General features: G+C 38.9%; 1 protein-coding gene across 10 annotated transcripts in view; it reads right to left on the bottom strand.

The window, feature by feature from the left end:
• The window catches only part of EMSY (EMSY transcriptional repressor, BRCA2 interacting), an 87,346-nt gene extending 70,633 nt beyond the window's left edge, over nucleotides 1-16,713 (bottom strand). For 2 of the 10 annotated variants that reach the window (XM_040630866.1, XM_040630872.1), the window contains exons 1-7: nucleotides 16,561-16,706; nucleotides 14,716-14,824; nucleotides 9,386-9,485; nucleotides 7,835-7,909; nucleotides 6,462-6,503; nucleotides 2,821-2,996; nucleotides 1,056-1,208 (exon numbers count right to left, since the gene is read on the bottom strand). In XM_040630866.1, the coding sequence (XP_040486800.1) occupies nucleotides 1,056-1,208; nucleotides 2,821-2,996; nucleotides 6,462-6,503; nucleotides 7,835-7,909; nucleotides 9,386-9,485; nucleotides 14,716-14,785 (616 nt within the window). In that variant the 5' untranslated portion in view covers nucleotides 14,786-14,824; nucleotides 16,561-16,706. Of the gene's footprint in view, nucleotides 1-1,055; nucleotides 1,209-2,820; nucleotides 2,997-6,461; nucleotides 6,504-7,834; nucleotides 7,910-9,385; nucleotides 9,486-14,715; nucleotides 14,825-16,560 lie in introns of all 10 variants that reach the window. The other 8 variants (XM_008707367.2, XM_040630870.1, XM_040630874.1 and 5 more) reach the window with 7 other exon arrangements.
• Between the last annotated feature and the right edge of the window lie 4,524 nt (nucleotides 16,714-21,237).

The following is a 21,237-nucleotide window of genomic DNA, read 5'->3' as shown; positions in this document are numbered from 1 at the left end:
GCCTGACTGGTTCGGAATAGCATATGACTCTCGATCTCAGGTACGTGAGTTCAAGCCCCATATTGGGTGCAGAGATTAACAAAAATAAACTTTAAAAAAAGAATTAAAAAAAATAGATCTCTTACAATCACCCTCCGCTAAATCTACAGAAATCAGATATAAACTTAATAGTTATAGATTCTTAGTTTTTTCTTTATGAACTAAAGCCTCAACTGTTTTTGTAGACTTTTTTTTTTAAAAATCAAGTGAGAAACATAAAACTTTGCAACATACAAAAAAAAAAGTATACAGCATGACTCATGGAATTGTTAATAAAATATAACTCCTTATACCTTCAATTTTTAGACTTTAATTTAAATAAGGCTGACAATGACCTAAAATCATTCCTAAAACAGCAAACTCTACCTCTAAAACTTACAAAGAAATCAAGTTTATAACTATATTGAGAAAAATGAAAATCAAATATTAATAATCTCCAGCTGATAACAAAAGCAAAATAGTATTGACATATAGACACTAAAACCAAAAAATGACCTGGATATTAAACTGTTCCACAGGATAGAATCAAGGGGTTAAAAACTGCAAATAAATTTCAAAAGCTTACAGTCAACTAGAAATATAAAAGATGGACTCTCTAGAATGTATCGCTGAATGTAACAGTTGGATGATATGCTAAATAAATATTTTTTAAAAAATTACAAAGATTACAATTATAGGAGTAAACACTGAATAAATCACATAAGCACATTTCTTCAGTTTCCATTCACATTTCTATTCCATGACAATCAAAACAAGTGAATACTTGGAAGACAGCACTGTTCAAGGCAGATTTCCCACAGAAAACAAAAAAGAAGTAAATTTTTCAACCCCCGGAACTGATTAAAAAGCAATATATACCCAGTCACGTGTAAAGAAAGGAATTTACAACCTTCAAAAACTAACCACTGCTAATAGCCAGTGGACCGATGATTTAATCCAGGAAGGAAGATCTAATCAGAGCCTATGTTGCAGCATTTAGCCAAGATGGCCCTGATAACACTGAGAATATCACTTACTTTTGACATAAACAGTACTTCCACTTGGCAAGACAACTACATTGGAGGCAGGACTGGCAGGTCTTGGAGACTTAACCGTTGCTATGCTGCCACTTGGAACAGGGGTAGAGGTTGGGGTTGACGTGGTACTTGTGTAGGAATAGCAAACCACTACTGAAGGAACGATAAAAAAGTTTGCTGTTAACTTTCACCAAAACTGTCCACGCATATACAGAAAAATAATTTTTTTACTGCAGGCCAATTTTAACATTTTCACGTGATCAGAAGTTAGAGGCCATTACTAAGTATTAGGTCCATTAGGTTAAAAGGTATTAATAACCCTTCCTGAAAATCATCACTTCACTGGGTTTTCCTCAAGTATTTAATAGCTGGTCTGCAGGTGACACTGCCAATGGAGAAGAGCAAAGTTACAAAGAAATCAAGTTTAAAACTATACTGAGAAAAATAAAAATAATTTTTCATTCATGGCAGGAGTTAGACAAAAGGCACGTACTTGTATTCCCTTTTAATACTGATAGTAGCACCAATGATGGAGTGATGCATAATTTTTCCCTAACCATGGCAATTTCCAACATAGCAAGGTTACTTTATTATAAAACAACTTACTAGTCACTTGCCATCCAAGCAGTGCAACAATAACTCAACTAAAGTAATGACATCATATGTCAATTTCTTGAATAACAACAAGAAGCAAGAATAGTTCATAAGGTACCATTTACTGAGTACCATGCACTATGCTAAATCCTTTCCATATATTACCACTAATTCGTACAACACCACATCCTCATTTTAAAGATGAGGAACCTAAGGTTCACAGACGCTAAGGGTTGCTGGAGGTCACATAGCTAGGAAATCGCTAACTAGGACTCAAACACAAGATTTGACTATTGGAAATCCTGTATTCTTTTCACTCTTCCAGACAGTTGGTGGATAGAAAACGTAAAAGTGGGAAGAGAAGAAAGATACCTCTCCTACAACAAAGAAAACAGGAACTCAGTGGAGGCCAAATTTGTACATTGGTACCTGGCTCTTACAATACAAATATAACTTCCTTCAGCCTAAAACAGAGTCTGGCATGCGTGAAGAGTGTCTCGCTCTGCTCCACAACCCACTGCTAAGCAAGAAACAACAGTTCCCCAAAGTAATTTGACAACTGCATTATTTTCAGGGTTATTTTCAAGCAACACCAAACTCGGCTACTAGAATCAATCCAAAAATGCGCTCTCAAATTTAATTTTACTCTTGGTGACCTCAAAAGAATTCAAGAATTTGTAAAGCACGTCAATTACTAGATTAATAACAATAAGAAAGCTTTCTCCTCTGCCAGGTAATCAGTCCCTAATGGATTCAGAACACTGACTAGAACAGAGAAGCACCATATACCATTGATTCCAGAAGATAAAAACAGAGTTTTATTGTCGAAGTAATCAGTTAGGCATCTTTCTCCAGCATTCCACCATTTATTTTCCATGTCACCCATTAAGGCCTTTTATCCACTTCTAACAAGATACACTGATACCAAAAAATCACTTCAAGAAGGCTTTTTGCAATTTTGTGATTAACAGAATTCACACTTTTAACAAAAGGGAGATTTAGTTTTGAATGAGACTAAAAACTTAACAGTTTCTACTTTCAGAATAAGAGTTGCTCACTGTGTTTTGCAACCTTCAGACACTGGGATTAAAAACAGATGAAAAACAGGACACCTTTTCTTGAAGAATTTGAGAAAAGTCATCTCCACACACAGAAACAGTTTTCTACTCACCTTCCTTGCTTCCTGTTTCTGCAGGCACTGGAAGAGACGCATTGTGCTGGACAGCTGCATTGGCAACAGCGTTAGCTGTTACAGTGAAGGCGGTTTGGGGAACCAACCGGGGCATCAGTGGAACCAAGCGACGACCCTCAATGGACCATTCTGAAGAGCTATTAGGTCCAGACATACTAAACAAAAAAGAAAACGCTGCTACAAGGGTTCTCAATCACTAAAAATGAATCAACTATTTTCTCAAGCAAATGTAACTTTTTGAAGTATAAAAAGTATCCTGAGTGAATAGGAGAGGCTTTATTTTAAGCAAGCAAAAATCAAAATTATGAGTAATTATCAGAATTCAAGGGATTTCACACACACTTAAGTTCTTACACATTTTATTCTATAATCCGAATCTTATAATTAACACAATTGAAACTATGAAAAATTCTCCTATGCCTTCTAAATATTGACATTATTTTCATTAGTTTAATCTGGCATTGCTAATGAAAACTAGTACACCTACTAACTTTTAGAACTTAATTTTGTAATTCAACTAAAAAGGTAAAAAGCACTTGTAATTTTTAAAATTAGATTTTCTTTAATAATTGAGGACAGAATTCACTGAACCTTTGCAAAAATAATCTAACTGCCTGCATGGCCAGAGGTTCTAAGGCTTTCAAACAAGGGAAACTGAGGCAGTAAACGAGGGAGACTAAGTATGGAGGGAGAGAAGAGGGCTGCTGCATGTGTCACTGATGATGTGTTATATTAGTATCCTTCCTGTTAAAAAACAGACCGGACCTGAGGTCACTGGAAGACACCTGCCCCTACGTTAATTTTACATACACCACTCTTCACTCTAAGAAGTATTTGAAGCCACTGACCTACCCTCCTAAGCAGACACTATTCTGTTTCTCTACTCTAAACCTGAGTAAATTTTATCCCAGGAATCCAACTGAAATATGGTTGAAATATGAAAAGACAATTGTGTCACTTCTCTTGATCTGGCTCCACAAAAGGCAGCTTCATCACTTCTAATGATTAGTGTCAAGGTTTAAAATTTACCCAGAATCAATTAATCAATCTCTTTACTAAATCAGAAATATTTCTGCATCTTTTCCAAACCAAAGATTCTACAACCCAAACTAGGGCTTAAGACTCAAAATGTCCACTGATTCTTCATACTTAGATAGCGTACACAAAAGCCCTTGTTAGTGGATAATGGAATAATGATAATGATGATGATGATGATGGTAGTTAACAGCAACTAAGCAATTTTTCTATGTCAGGCACTGTTCTAAACATTTTCTATGTATTAAGTCAGAATTTCCTCAATAATCCTATGAAATTGGTAATATTATCATCTCTATTTTGTGGATGGAGAAACTGAGTCACTGAGAGGTTAAATAACTTCCCTAAGGTCACACAGCCGCTGAATGTTTCCTTCAACAAGCATACATCATACTACTGACATTTGTTCCACACCACAAGTAGAAAGCATAAAATTTTTCAAAAGGATTTTATGTCTAACGTTTGCCTTTGATTTATACTAATTGGGCACTGTTGTCTAATTACTACCAAATTTCCCTGAATGGAACAAATAAATTCTTTACAACTTGAAAAGGATTTACATTCATTTCAGAAAGGAATTTCTGGGAGTTGATGAATCTAGTTGGGTTACTAGGAGAAACAGGCTGTTTAACCAGTCCTACCTAAAACAAGGGAAAAAAGAGCTCCTAAAACCCCAATTAATTCCATAAATTTATCATATAATCTCAAATTGACACTAGTTCTGAAACACAGAATGGTATAAACAAGAAAAGAGAAACAGAAATGTGCTATGGCTCATTGTCAAAGGAAAAAATTCTAAAAGCTATTTAGAATTTTCTTGGCTTACTCTTATTTTGCTATCATTTTATTAGAACATCACCAGTAAATTTGCTAGGTGATCGTTTACACACAAATAAAGTGCTGTCTACACTTACCTGGTGCATTGTTTAAATGGTGGCAGAAATTATGGAAGATTAATAATTTGAAACATGAATATTCGCTATTGAAAAGAGAGAATTTGCAGTGCAAAAGACACAACTGCAACTTTTAAAAAAAGATCTGTAAATCTTCCAAATTTCTACTCATGCAAACATGCTCAAACTTTTTTTAAGTGAGTGAAAAATTATGTTAGAATTAGATCAAAAATTCCTATTTGCTTAGTAATGAGGGTGTAAATATGCATTAGTTGCACAAATCATCTAAACTGAATTTTACAGATTTTTGTAAACATCTTACTCCAGGGCTTCCCTGGAGTACCTAAATTTCAATGTAAGGATCACTTCTCTACTGAAATTAAGGATGGCAAGGGAGGTTGAAACCTTGCTCCAGCCCCTTTCCTGAGAAATCTAACAGGATACTAATGAAACTACCTGGGTCCCCACATCCTTTGGTATGCAAGGCACTGGCAAAAAAAAACCCTCTACCCTCGTATAGAAACTCACACAGTATCCTATGAATGTTTAGCTTATGGGGAAGGAGTTCAAGAGAACAATAATTGCAGATAGCCACTTTCTTTGAACGATAGAGAAAATGCTGGTAAGAGTGGCACAATTAAAAACTCCGAAGCCCCTTGACATTCCAGGCTTTAATATTATAATATTCTGACATGTTTCAAAAAAACTGAATTCCAGTATCAAACTTAATAAATGGTCTGGTGCCAAATAATAAACACGTGTTATGCTTCAGGCCATAAGCAAGGCTTTTCTTTGATCCCAGACACCCTGCTCCTTTTGTCTCCACCTCCTTTGTGCTCAATCTTCCCGGCTTTCTCTTCACCTTTCAACCACATTCCTTCTGGCCTAAGCTGCGATTTTGAGTGGGGGAGGGAAGGGAGAGGAGAAAGGGAATGTAGTCAGTTCAGATGCATTCCTCCTTGGCTCCAGTTGCTTTTTTCGGGCTCAGAGTATGAAGCCATCCTACAGATAATCTTTGGACTTAGGTTCTGTTGCTACTTCTGAGGAAAAGAGGGCAGAGGAGATGTAGAGAATAAGGGATCTACGCCTTCCTCACCATTCCACACTCACCAACCCCTGGGCTCAACAAGTAAAATATGACACCTACTCAAACTAAAACCACAGCATAAAATATTAAAAACAGGAGTACAGAGAGACCTAAGAAGCTTTTAAAATTATATGCTGAAGTAAACTTCTCAGAAAATTAAATTCATGTATTAAAGAAATCAGAAAGGAGAGAAAAAAGGAAACACAGGCAGATAAAAGCCAACTCTCAATTATCCATGCTAATAGAGAGAGGAGGGAAAGGGAGAGGTCAAACAGATTAAAGAAATCCACATAATATCCAAAAATACTTTGGCAAATACTTGTAAATTCATCCACCAAACCATTTCCAGGACAACTAACAAGGAGTTAAATGACTAATTAAAATTTTCACCTCCTCTCCCTTCCCACCCTCTGACTAGAGGTACTCCCAAGCAGCAAAATGGCTAAAGGGTGGGCAGTATTAGGAGGGGGAGGAGGGGAAGAGAAGGAAAAGCAGAGGGCACTGTTAATTCGTAAATGGGAACACGTGCCCCTGAATAATTGAGAGCTTCAATTTTGAAATAATAACAAGAAAAAGCCTGAAATAATAATAACCTATTTGCATACCTGTAACTTGGTCTTTCACCCAAATATAAGGATAAATTCATTCTTTAAAGGGGAAAAAAGGAAAAGGAGACTAAATAAATGTTATCCTTTAAGTATGAAACTGATGCATCAACTTACAACTAATTGCCCCACAATATTTTTCCAATGCTTTTAAGGCACTAACTTTGTCTCTAAGTGCCTCTGAATGTAAGCTATTGTTTACTACTTTATTACCTAGCACACAAGTTTCCTATTACCTTCTCAAATTAGAATCTAGATTCAGTTATTATTTTTAGAGCATCCCAATTCAAAAGTTTAAAACAAATTGAAGGAACACATTAATATTTGAATGTTTCAACCATGTTGGCCTGACAACTATATACTTAACATCTCTAGTGGAAAAATTCCAAACTTCTGCAGTGCATACACACCCACCACTGAAAAAATCTCAAAATCCAGATACCTCAACTTTCAAACTATGCAATGAAAAAGGTAGCACCCCATTTTATAAGTTAAGTAAAATGAGGAACAGCGAAGCACAACATGAAGCTATGGATCTACAGGGTCAATTCAAATACTGCCAATTGGTTTAAACACACTATCACATTATGGAAATGCACTGAATTTTTTCCTTTAGTTTTATTTCACATTAAAACATAAAAATAAAAAATGAGTTATACTGTAGTATATCTTATTTTTAATGAAATGTGCCTGTCATCTTGCATTAACATTTAAGGATAATTTCTGTTCCTTTCTATTCTTTAGGAGGCACTATCTCCATAAGTACTCTACTAATGTTTGATCCCTGCCCTTAGTCCTCCACCACCCTCCACCCCATCTGTCAAATAGTTACAACGATCTGGAAACAATTTGATAAGAATCCTTTATAATTTTATTTTGTTGGCTTTTTTAAAGTAAATTAAGATACGTTATATTCATATTTCTTAAAACCAGAACATATATTCTTACTATCTTTTTTCTGAATCTCAAAATACATGAAATATTAGTCAGTTAAAAAAATTTATAATGCCTATTTATAAAGTAATATATATACCAAATACCATTACAAAGAACCTCTAAGGGGCTGTCAGATACTACTTCATTACTGAACTTTGCTTTAAGTAAGTGAATCATCTGCTAAACTGTGGTGGCCTTTTATGCAGAGATCACACGGTAACGGGATTTGACCTGAGTACTTAAAGCTTGCCTAACCAAATGCAAAAACATACCCAACTGAATAAACAGTTAACACCTCTATGGTCAGGATCCCTGAGTATAGAAATATTACTATTAAGATAAAAGACTCAGGAACCTGCTATACAATAGGAAGACTGTTTCAAAACTACGTTATACTACGTCATAAAAAATCAGGGGTTGTATGACTAATGGCTTACTTATGTGCAATTGTTGTTAACCGTTCATCGTTTACTGCTCTCCGAACTTCAGCACGGTGGCGCTCTGTTGAGATGCTATGAAAAAAAATAGCCATTATAGAACTCTGCCAAGCAGGCAGCTCTTTTCTATACTTTTATTAATGTTTAAGTCAACATTTTGCTTGGGGAAGTGGGAGGACAAGATTGATTTGTGAAAAGATATAGACGGGGCCTAAAATATATCTTCAGATGCTTTAATTAAAATCACAGAAAAGGGTTCATAGTGATTCTATAACTGCAGAAAGAATTAGTTGCAAATTAGAAATCACAGGATGACAAATCAGCTTCATATCAAGTCATTACTTCCAAAACTCAGAAATGTCAGACCATGTTCAAGATTAGCAGAGGTTCCTGTTATCTAAATATGCAAGCAGCCACTGTATGACCCCTAATCGTGGTTACTAAGAGGATTTTGGCACTTAGAAGAAAGTCTTCCAAAGTCCTTTCTAAAGCTTAAGAGTCTATAATTTTATGTTCAGTGAATATAATAAAGAAACAAAAGTGGCAAGATAATCTGTTTCCTGTGGCTATATGCTGTGAAATTTGACACCAGGACATTACTCCCTTATTACTCAACACTTCAGCTGTATGTCTTCTACCTTACACTATGTTACCTTTACAGTAAAAATGTGCTTATGTTGATCCTGATTAAGTATACGTAAAGTTAATACTAAACAAGTGGAAAAAGGCTACACCCATTCCATTCGTAAATATTCAATAAAATGAATAACCACTCTTCAAATTGTAATCTTTACTGCTTAAGCTAAATCTATATCACAGACTAAAATAGTTAAGGGGCTGGAAAGCAGATTTACGAGGAAATAGAAACAGCAAACAAAAAAAATATATAAGTCGTTACATATGAGGACAATAAGATTAAGGATTTGACTTAATATTAATGTCAACCAAATACAGGAAAAGACTCTTCCCTATTTTCATTTTAAAAAAAGGATACGACAAAATGGTTTTAAATGTTGAAAGGAAACCTCCGTTAAAACAACATTTTCTGAGAAAGCTCAAGATGTCAGAATGGATCAAGACAAGGTATCAAAGAATTCCATTCATTAGAATTTTTTAACAGATTCAAGTGCCACTCTAGCAGGAAACTGAGGGGATAAACTGTCTACAGGGCTATGACTATATAAAATCCACCCATTTCTATAAATTAAGACAACAACTTCCTAGTATCTCCTTCTTTCCTCCCAACAAATGCAACTGGGCCACTCCAAGTCTTCAGATCTTGTTGCTACCAGCTCCTTTCCTTCATCCATGTCAAAAATACCTCCCCTTCCCAGTTGACCCTAATCTAAAATAACCTGCCTTATACCCTTTCTGATTACAGAATAAATGATAAATTACATAACTTACTGTAACAAAGCACACAACTGGGATGAGACATCTAAGTACCGACAACTTGAACACCTCTGTCTTCAACTTGAGAATGAAAAGTATTAAAACCCCTCAAAATGAAATTTCTAGAGTCATATCTCACAAACTTTTATGATAATTTACCTAAGAACTTTTGAGAGTTCTCCAAGAAGATCTTTCTTTTCCTTGGTGAGATCCCCCTGTGCCCGAAGTGCACTGATAACTCCAGCATATGCCTCCAATTCTAGAAGAAGAAAATTATTTTATCAAGATAGGCCTTCAATATTTTAATACTGTGGCTACATATAGTGAAACTTAGGGCAAAAAACCTAGAAATCAATAAAAAAAATCAATACACAAAATTTTAAAAGTTCCTCTCAAAAATTTTATCGAAGAGCATTGATTAAAATGTGGCTTAAATAATTGTATATCTTTTTTTTTTTTTTATTGCTTCACCGAAGTCACGTGTACAAAATGTTTAGGGAGAAAAATCTTATGGTAAATATTTTATCTCACACATTATCACTGAAGAACATTTAACTCAGATGCCACCAACAATTGGGAAAAGGCTCCAAATGATACAAGGCTGATAAAAGAAATTTTTAGCTCTACTGACAGGTACCTACAATGACCAATCCTTGAAATACAATTCCTTAGCCCTGCCTAGAATTCAAATTACATTCTACCTCCCTCCGGGGGTTGATAATAGCATGAGTACTGCACAATAGAAAAACTCCTAGAACAAGAGTCAAATGACCAGATTCTGGCTCCAGCACTCCCACTACTAGTTGTGTGACGATGGGCAAGTTCTTTCTCACCCTTGAACCTCAATTTCTTTATCTAGAAGAGACATCAAAGGTATCTTCCAGATCTAAGATCCTCTGCATCTACCATCGAAATGACTGAGACCAGTTAGGAAGCATGAGTTGCTCTTATAGCAACTAGGATACAATATATTGAACCCTAACACCAGACAGTTTCATTTCACTATCATCCCACAGCAATAACCATTATGAAATGAAACTGTCAGTCTCCAATACTGTTTAAGATATAAAAGCAAAATGTCCTCACTGGCTCCCCATGAACCATGCCTGCCTCCCAGCGCACTCCTTGGGAATTGTACTACTTCATATAGTCCCTCCCCACACTGACTTTGGGCTTAGCATGTGACTTGCCTTGGCCAGTGGAACATCAGCATACATGATGCAAACAGAACCTTACTACCATTTGCCCGCAGGGCCTTGCTCTCTTGAAACCTTGAGATAACCAAGCTGTGAAGAAGCCCCAGATCAAAGGCCACAGGGAGAGAGACCCAGCCATCTGAGCTGAGCCCAGAAAAGCAGCTAAGCCACCAGGGGAATACAGCCACATGACAGAGCTCAGGCAAAACCAGCAACCACAGAATCAAAAGAAATAATAAAATAGCTGTCTTAAGCCATTAACACTATGAGACAGGTATATCTGAGCAAAAATGGGAAATAAGTATCCAAGATACAGTTATCTTCTTAGTCAATTCAGGTTGCTACTAGAATTTGGTATTTCCCAAGGCCTGACACACAAATAATGAAGGTATACATATCTGCATCCTAGGTAGTACACCAATACTGAACTTAGTAGCCTCATTCAGTTCATGTTATTCACAGTTCTGAGAGTCAAAAAAGAGTGAGCTGACTAATATATTAAACAGAAATGTCTGATCCAAGGGGCGCTCGGGTGGCTCAGTCAGTTGGGCATCTGCCTTTGGTTCGGGTGGTGATCCCAGGGTGCTGGGATCGAGGCCCCACATCGCATCCCTGCATCCCATTAGGCTCCCTGCTCAGAAGGAAGTCTTGCTTCCCCCTCTCCCTCTGTCCCTCCATCCAGCTCCAAAGAAAGGTCTGACCCAACTGAATTATCCCACGTTTAAACATCTTGCATATTCAATCTATGCTGAATACTATGTAGATGTTCCATGGGTCTCTCTGGAAGGACAAAGCCTTCCTGCTCTGAATAGTAAAGGAAATACTTAGTACCAAGAAACATATATTTCAGCTTTTATCAGGACCCAAAGTAGAGTTCAGAAAGGCCTTGAGGATAACCAACTAAGAAATCACTATACTAAAGGTTTGTGCCTCATTTATGGAATATTTTATTCAATAAATCAGTACTGAGTCCTATTATACATACCAGATAGTATGCTAAATCCTGCCTGCAAGTAGTTAACTCTAGAATAAAGCTACAGTGAAACAAGTCATCAGACAATGATGATACAGTTTATAATACAGTGGTAAAAGCATACAGAAGAAACACATCATCCAGCCTAGAAGCGTAAGTTTTAATCAGAAAGACAAGTGTGCTCTAAGCAAGCAGGAGGGAAAAAAATGCAAATATGCAAAAGGAATACAGTAAAAGAGCAAATAATATCTCATATAGATATTGAACTTCCAGTAACAGTCAGTGACTATTTTCAGAGTTTTACTTTAGGGAAAGTAAAAATGTCTGTACTCGGATAGTCACTAATTCAAACCAAACTTAATTGCAATTGCACATTACTACTACAAGGTACCATGAAGAATATTTATATGAACAAAACAAAGTCCCTATTCTCAAGGTAATTAAAATCCAAGAAGAGACGCATATACAAAGAATAGAAAAGGATAAAAATGGAAAAGTAGTTTGGGGCCAGACTAAGCCTCTAATCCAGGCTAAAAAGTTCTTATTTGCTAGGACTCAGTAGTTGATTGAATGTGGAAGGAACAGCAGAAGGAAAGGAACCAGATTTTGTAGTTTGCAAGATATTTAGGAGAAGGGCAATACCATAAAAAGAAATGGAGAGGTCAGAGAGAGAAAATGGCATGAGGAAAAAGAAAAAGAAGTACACTTTTGGCTATGCAATTTATAGTGATCAAGAAACTACTTCAAAAAGAGTGAAATTAACCAAAGAAATGGGGCAATGGTTTTTGACATTTCAAGTCTCATTCCAAGTCTAACTAAAAAGTCATGGACAAATGTACGAGGTGGTAACCTCACACAAAACTGGAACTCAGACCACAGTTAAGGGTCACACAATCTGAGGCACTTCGTCCATTCTCCAGAAATTCACTCAGTGTAAAGAACCTCTCTTTACTAGCTTCCCAACCTCCTTGACATTTGATTTCCATTTTGATGGGTATCCTCAGATCCTGACAAATATCAAACTTAGTTGAATTTCTGGTATTTTTGGTGCCGTTCTACTGTAGTGCTAACTCTAATGACACATAAATATAGTAAGAGATATGTGCAAACACCACGGAAAACAAAAAGATTTGCCAAACCACTTGATAAAGTCCTCAACATTCCATTTAAACAAATCACCCATTCGATTATACTATAGTCCGTGAAGCCCCATGTTGGAGTTGTAACTCAGGAATGGTTTTTTAAAAATAAGGCCAGGGAAAGGCAGGATAAGAGGAGGGAAGCATTTATCTATCACTGGTATGTTCAGTATATTATTAAAAAAATTCTCGATCCCAGAGTTTTTATATTTAAGTAAAATTTAAATGTTTAGCATTTTACGTTATTTATAACTATTTTTAAAAGAACAAACTTAATTCTTAAAATATTTTAAGTTAATTCTTAAATACAGTACTTTCTCTAAACTTTGGACCTAGAGCTAGTGTTTGAAGGCAATTCAAAAGTTTCATTGTTATGATAATGAGCCAACGGGTGGGGAGGAAGTCTTTCTGCAAATCACTATCGAGGCTCACCTCCCAAAGTGAAGGGTCATTGAAGATGACATTACTCTGCAGGAAGGCTGTTTTCTTTTGTATAGAAACAGCTCTCCAGCAACATTACCCACACAGCTCTGGCTAAAGTTAAGGATAAATTTAGACTTAAAGGTTACCATTTTTATATTTAAACATAATCTCTTGACTCAAAGCCCCAAAAGCCCAGAAACTCTAATCCAATCTACTGTAGTTGGGATCTGTTCATCTGCAATTATTTTAGCTATGAAATAAACACCAGTCCAATTTTATAAATGGTAGCTAAGAAGCTATGGCAATTGCATGCAAGTGTGTAGAAAATCAACCTTGAATTAGTACTAAAAGTTTGGATATAAGGTTGAAGGAAAAAAATGATAATGGGATGACTGCCCAAAAAAGCTCTCTAAACATGCTAAAATACAATGCTAAGAAATAGTTTATAAAACAAGAGAAATCCTCCCAGTAGCCTGACCTGAAGGGAAATAGAAAGGGTAAATATTACTAGCAGACAGGACCAGGGCAGCTATGATTCAGATTTACACAAAAGAATTCCCAACAAAGATTTCCTTTGAAGATTCACCTGCAAATAAATAAATTAATGTCTGAAAGCAACTGCTCTAAAACGCTATACCCTCAGATGTCAGCACTGTGTAGGCCCCTTTTATATACAATTAATCCACATAACTTACGAGGCAGATATTATTATGCTTCTTTTACAAAAGTGTCAACAGATTTAAAGAGATTATATAAACTGTCCTTATCTTGTGGGTCATTAGTGACAAGACCAAGACCCCAGGTCCCTCTGAATTCAAGGCCCACACTTACCCCCTCAAACTCATAGATTAAACAATTAATTCATATCCACTTACAAAACATTTAATGTTTTTTTCATTTACTGAGCACCCACTATGAGCTAGTCTGGGACTGCAGTGGTAAAGAAAACAACAAGGTCGTTCTTGGACCTTAGAGTCTAAAGTATTAGTTCTCAACCAAGGATCCTCATTTGAATCACAGAATATAAAAAATGACTTGAGTAAGTCTCTTATTTTTCCAAGAATAGTACAAAACTATTACCATTCCAAATGCATAAAAAGAAGTTAGTTCATTACACACAATGGATTAGGCTTATTAGCATTAGTGCTTAATTCTCTCCCTAAAATGCTAGTTGAGAAAGGCTGCTCTAAAGGAAAAGAAGCTCAAAATAATTAATTATAAACATAAAGCGTGTTTTATTACTGATAGTAAACATAACTTAGGAAAGTCAGCATAGCTAACATTTACTTAGAATTCAGAAACAGTTTATAATTCACACATACATTCATGACTGGAATCATATTCCCTGGGTTACAATCCTGACTCCATGACTTAACTATCAGCACCGCCTTGGGTTCTAAGCTTCAGTTTTGTCATCTGTAATATGGAAACACACACACACACACACACACACACACACAAATACCCACCTTTCCCAATGAGTGAGGATTAAATAAGATATTGAACGTAAAGAACTCAGAATAGCCCAGTACCCCTCAAGAACTCTTAGCTACTATTTTTATTATTATGGTCCATGCACCTACTAGGTACAAAGCACTATGCTAGGCACTGGGGAAATAACAATGAGTAAGATGAAAAGTATACCTCCAAAGAATTTCTAATGCAGCATGAGATATGACATCCAGGCAAACAGCCATGACAAAAACAGAAAGGGAAAAGTATCATAGAAGGCATAAACATCAAAAATGAAAATCGTACCCAATTTTCTAAGAATCCTTTTGCATTCATCCCTGCTGAGATCCAAAAGGGTTGGCCACACAACAGGCATTGCTGCTTCTTTTTGGTAGCCCCAAAGAGCTTGTCTTCCCTACCAAAACAAAATGAAACAAAAATCAAGTCACCAAAGTGAAGTCAAAAGGCCACTTACCTGGAGATCTACACACTAAGAAGTAAAACCAGTAAGAACATCTCACAATCCTATTTCACCACCACACTTTTCAACTTCTGATAAATGAAGAACGAAACAACCATTCTGCAGCTTATTATTCCCGCAGAGGACAGTGGGAAGAGCACAGGCTTTAGAGTCAGACACCTCCAGTTTCTAGTTCCAGCTTTCAACTCACTGACTGGGTGATCCTGGGTAAAGCGGACTATCTGAGCAAAAGTTTTCCACATCTGTAAAACAGAGGTACTATCATCCAATTTGTCATAAGGATTAAAGAACAGTATGTGAAGTTATGATAGTGGCTGGCGTGTTGTTCAATCAATAGGGGCTACTACCTGTGTAACCCTGCGCAGGCTACCTGATTTGCATCGGCTTTCTCACTTCTGAGTTATAAAAGATAAAATATATAAACCTCCTAGCAAGTTACATGGGCTAATGGAACTTAACAAAAAACTTTCCTCTCAAGTCTTAACAATGAAGGATGAATTTACACCCTGTAGTCATTAAACAATCATTTACCAAAAGTTTAGATGTCAGGAACTTACTTCATACTGGGAATTGCCTGGTCTAGAGGATAAAAAGACAACAGCGCTGGGCGCTTGCACAATACCTGCTTAGCACACGGTAGATCCACTGTAAATATTTGTTAAGTAGATGAATGAAGATAGAGAAGAGTGGGTAAAATGAATGAATGAATGAGTGAGTGAGTGAGTGAGTGAGTGAGTGAATGAGCGAGCTCAAGGTCTAGCCGAGGAGTCAGGCACCGAACTGTAATAACTGCTATATCCCGTTCCAGGCACTGGGGCTGCTAACTCCAACTCTGCGCCCGGAGTTGATCCCCCCCTTCCTCCGACTTCCCATAGTCCTCTCAGCTACGAACCAACCCAGAGCAAGGAGAACTGGACTGCGCGCCCCAGCCGGCAGGATGACATAAAGAAAAGGGGTGGGGAGGAGGAAGAAGGGGCAGAGCCAAAGGAATCCGCTCCCTCCACAAGCCAGTCCCCGCCCCCCGACAGGATCTTGGAGGCGGCCGGCGACCGCCCGAATCAAGCACCACGTCACGGCATCCCGACGCGTCCCCGCCAGCGCACCCCACCGCGGGGCCGCAGCGCACTGGAAATCTGGGCAGCAGTAGCGGGAGCCCGCTCCGGAGCCGGGATCTCCTGTAATCCTTCCCCCACTCAAGTGTCAAGGAGGCAAGCCCGCCCCGCCCCCTCCCCAAACACGCACTCTCTCGCAGCACCACAACAAGAGCAGCCCGCCCACCCTCCTCACCCGTGCCGCTCAGCGCCAACCCCAATGTCAAGCCCACTAGCCAAGCCCTTCAGGACCAGTAGCGGGTGTCAGGGGCCCCGGCTGGCATCAGCGCCTCGCTCCCTCCTCAGCGGAGAGGACAACGGAGAGAGAGTAGGCGCGCGGACAGCCAGGCAGACGACCGAGACTCACCAGGAGGCTCCCAGAGCTGGACCCCCAGGATCCCAGCACCAGGCCTGCCAAAGTCCCCCTCAGTCCACCTCGGGGAGCCCCACGATCCCGTTAGGAGACAACGGAGGATGGGGCTGGGCGCCCCAAGCCGGGGACCAAATTCTTGGCCCGGCGCTCCTCCAGCCTGGCTAACCTGCCAGCTCTTCCCATCACCCTGTCTGAGAGTCACCCACCTGCCCGGCCTTTCGGGGCTCATCTAAAAGGCTCCTCCGCCAAGACTAGGGAACACCAGGAATTGGGTTTGTTTGCGGTGCCTCAGAAGGGGCAAGATGGCGACAGGCATCAGGGCGCAGGCGCAGCCGCGCGCTGCCAGTCGGGAGGTGTAGTTCGCCTTTCCCGCCTTTCGGAGAACAGACTCCAGAAGGCCTCCATTCTCCCAGTCCCTCTTTTTCTCCGCGTTTTGAAAGGAAAGAGGAGACATCGCGGGAGGTGCCGGGAGTTGTGGTCCGAACCCAAGCTCCCTTCTCTTTCGCTCTCGGTATGCTGTCGCAGGCGCAAGGAAGGCCGGGATTGTAGTTTCCTTGGCTTCTCCTTCATACCCTCCTCTCCGGCTTCGCGCGCCTCTCCTCTGGCTGCCGTCTCCCAACCAATGGGCTGCGCTCTCTGCTACGTGTGGCGTCACACGTAGGGGCCAAAATGGCGTCGGTAGCTGGAGCTGAGGCTTTGCCGCGACCTTTACTCTAGGCGAGGTTAGGGACGGTAGGAAAGCAGCTTTGTCCCTGAAGCGCCGTTGAGCATTGGGATCGGATTCCTCAGAGTCATGGGAGCAATTATCAGCGGCCTCCAGCCCCCACCAGACGCAATTCAAGGAGAGAGAATCAGCGCTACAAGAAACTACATAACGGACGTCGCAATTGTTCGAACCCAATCTGGGGGTTGCGGAGTTGCCAGTGGAGAAGGGGGACCCGAACGTTCTCCACTTCGGGGTCCTCCACGTGTGAAGTGGGAATGATAGTGGTATCTCGTGCTTTAGCTGTCAAAGGGAAGAAGGAGAAGGTATTTATTAGAGGCCTTACGATGTGGTAGGTTCACCCTTCAGCCTTTGTTCTTATTTAATCACAGAACAATTGTGTGAAGAAGGTATTGTTGCCCCTATTTTACATAGGAGAAAAGGGGTCCAGTGTGTAGTTACTCGCGGCCATGAAATTGAAGCCAGTGCTTGGTATTGTGGAAGATTGAATCCAAGTTTTGTGATTGTCCTTCCTCTTAAATTGTGTACTTTTGGAAACATAGGATCTGGTAAAAATGCCCAAGTCAAAGGGGGTTCTTAATATATTTTCTGACATTAACAAAGTGTTCATGTAAAATGGGGTTAATCCTACCCAATGGGGATGTTGTGATAGACAACGTAGAAAAAGTTATTTGTAAGTTGTGGATCACTGTGCAAACGTGTGAGACTGGTCATATTCTTGAATGGAGCTATAGATTAAAAAGAGAAAATAAACAGCATTTAAGTTTCTTATTACTATTTACCCATTAGCTAAAAATACTCTCTGAGTGCCCAGAAAATTGTTACTGTTGAAACCCAAGCCTGCTGCTCCAGAAAGTCATGAAGTGGGACAGATAATACCCAGGCCCCTCTCTCCCTCCTTGATCTTACAGTGCATTCTCTTCCATCTATTTCCCACCTGTTTTCAGGTCAATTACTTAACTTTTGGAAAGATGGTAAAAGAAACCTTAATAGATTTTGTAGTTTAACTCTATTCTTTGAGCCGCACAGCATCTCAGTGAGGTAGGTGTAATTTAGATCTTCCCCCCACCCCCACAAACAGTATGAATGAGGAAAACACAGAAATTGAAGAACTCACCCAATTTCACAAAGCTAGGAATTGAAGGGAGCTGGACTTTATAACCCCAGGTCTTCTGACTTCCAAGTGTCTTCCTCTACAACAAATGTCAAGGTGACAGTAATGGAGTAGAAATGGAAAGACAAGCTGCTTATAAAACTGACTCTGACCATAATAAGTAGCATGTAAGTCAAGAATTGTAGCTTACTCTTGTGCTTACCTGGTGCCAAGTATTATTAGCATCTCACATATAATTTATTTAGTCCTTAAAATTTTATGAGGTAGAAACTATTATGTCTAATTACAAATGAGAAAACCTAGGCAAAGGAAGGAGGTTAAATAGCTTGCCTAGAGTCATGCATTATAAGTAAATGGTAAAGCCAAGACTTAAACCTAAGCAGCTTGACTCCAGTGTCCTCAAGACCAGTGGTTCTCAAACTTTCATGTTCAGTAGGAACCACCTGAGGATCTTGTTAAAAATGCAAATTTTGATTGAGTTATGTCTGGGTAGGGGCTAAGATTCTATATTTCTTTTTTTTTTTTTTTAAAGATTTTATTTATTTATACGACAGAGATCGAGACAGCCAGCGAGAGAGGGAACACAAGCAGGGGGAGTGGGAGAGGAAGAAGCAGGCTCATAGCAGAGGAGCCTGATGTGGGGCTCGATCCCAGAACGCCGGGATCACGCCCTGAGCTGAAGGCAGACGCTTAACCGCTGTGCCACCCAGGCGCCCCAAGATTCTATATTTCTAACAAGCTCTCAATCTACCACATATCCTCCCTTTTCCTCCTAACTATATATATTTGTATTTTGTGGCTAGAGTCTGCCTTCCCCATTCTGCCTCTGATTGCTCCATGTTCCTAAATATTCCTAATATTAAATTCTTTTCCTTACGGGTCAAAGTCAAACTTTACCCTCAAGAAACTTATCCTGCCCTTGACTTTGCCTCTAGGATAAGACCGGCATTCCTTCCTCTGTTTCTACACATCTTATTACAGGATTCAGAACATTTAAGTTATGGTCGTTTGTTCAAAAAATCTTCCTGACTAGAGAATGAGCTCTTCAAGGGAAGGTCTTTGCACTCCAGTGTCTGGCACATAAAAATAATAGCTAATGTTTATCTAGGGTTTTCTCTGTTCCAGATGCTGCTTTATACATTAACCTGTTTAATCTCTACAATAGCCTTTTGAGATACAGTATTCCCATTTTATGGATGAAGAAACGGAGGCACAGAGAGAATAAGTAGTTTACCTAAGGTGACAAGCTAGTACAAGTAGCAGAGCCATGATTTCAAGTTAAGGCACTTTAGGTCTAGGAAGTATATGATGAATGAGAGCCGTCCTCCACTTTCAAAAAAGAAAAGTCAAGACTTATTGTCCTACTAGACACGAGTATAACTACCTCTAGTCTGGGAAAATGTATTGGAGTACAATATTTGTCTCAAACTTTATTTCTCTATTGACCAACCAGGTTAAGCAGCTTTCTTGAAATAGACTTCAAGAGGCTTACCATCCACTATTCTAATTTTGTAGTGCTATATTGGAGAAGGTATTCACAATTATCATAAAAATATCTGTTGTGTTCCCTATATTATATAGGTAGGCAAGTCGCAATGGATAAGACTTTATTCATTTTCAAAAATGAAAAGACAGGTCCAAAGACATCAGTTGAGTTAACCAGCGTCATACAGGAACTTCATGGCAGGACTGGGACCGGAAACCAGCCCTTTTGACTTACAGGCGGCTTGTCTTTCCACTGTACCACACTGCCCTTAGATTCTTACCTTTGGAAAGCTTTATTACCACAATGGTATAGCCAACGTGTATACTAAAAATGAGAATAGCAAAACCAAAAAAATAAATTATATTTAAAAATAAATTAGTAATAAATTATATTAGTGGAATATAAAATACAGATCAAGATAAGTAGATTTGAGGGACAAAAAAGGAAAAGTAAAGGGGGGGAACAGCAGTTACATACCTAGGTTTCATGGAAGATCAAATGCTTTGAACAATCTAAAACAGCTTCAGAAACGAGGTGAAAGACCTGAACCCTGCCCTGTCAACTGCCTTAACCCCTCTCCCTTACTGCCCACTAAATTCTGTAGTCTCTACTTCGTAAATAGCTGGTCCCATTGTTTCAGTGGGCTGATGATGAGGCCTCATCACCTGTGTGGATTGGACCTTTTTTCCCAACCGTCTTCCTGCAAAAGAACCTCTCTACACTCCTTGCCTAGTACATCTATCATACTGCCACTGCTGTCAGGGTGGGCTTTCTAAAATTCAAAGTTCACCATGTCAGTCACCTGTATAAAACTTTCCAGTGGTTTCCAGTTGCCAACAGAATAAAGTTCCAGCTTTTTTACAGGCAAACCCATGTCAATGCAAAGAAATTTCCTTGCATATCTAACATTTTCCTAGAACACTGCCATCACTTCTTTATCTTGCCTAAAATCTGATATTGTCCTAAAGTTAAGTGCTTCTCTTAAAGCCCTTTCAAATGGAGTTCTTCTGTCCCCATCTTTAGTATCTTGAACCAGGAGTAAAAGCTGGCATTCTCCTCACCTTGTAACTACAACTTCCAGACCAGCTACCCCTGCATTGAGGCGTTTACTATCAAGGTATGCAAACTCCCATTCCATCTTCATTCCATCTCTCTAGGGATGATGGGATCTTAGAAACTTTTTAACAGCTTGCTATCATTAGTTTATGTTGCCCCATTGTCCCCTCTGCCCTTGTCCTCACCAGAAAGATTTAAAAAAAAAAAAAAAAACAACAACAACAACAAAAAAACAAGCTTTCCCAGCACTGCCCTTAAACCACCCATTTCTTTGATCATATCCTGTACTTTGTTCTCCAGAACTGTTCCACTTCTGAAATCAGTAACCAAGGGATTCCACCTTCTAAACAAGACCTTCTTTTATTCCAGATTTTTTTACTCTTTACCCTCACCAAACCTGTTCTTCAGCTTCAGTGAAATCTGTAGTTTATAGTCTACCCGTTCCAAGTTTGTTCCCCTCCTCCAGCTTTACTTTCTTCCCTTTCTAAGCTGGGCCCTGTGAT

This window comes from Ursus maritimus, unplaced genomic scaffold (genome assembly GCF_017311325.1).
Source record: "Ursus maritimus isolate PB19 unplaced genomic scaffold, ASM1731132v1 scaffold_16, whole genome shotgun sequence".
NCBI classification, from domain to species: Eukaryota; Metazoa; Chordata; class Mammalia; order Carnivora; family Ursidae; genus Ursus; species Ursus maritimus.
The sequence above is the reverse complement of the archived record's forward strand: the minus strand, read 5'-3'. Positions and strand labels throughout refer to the sequence as shown.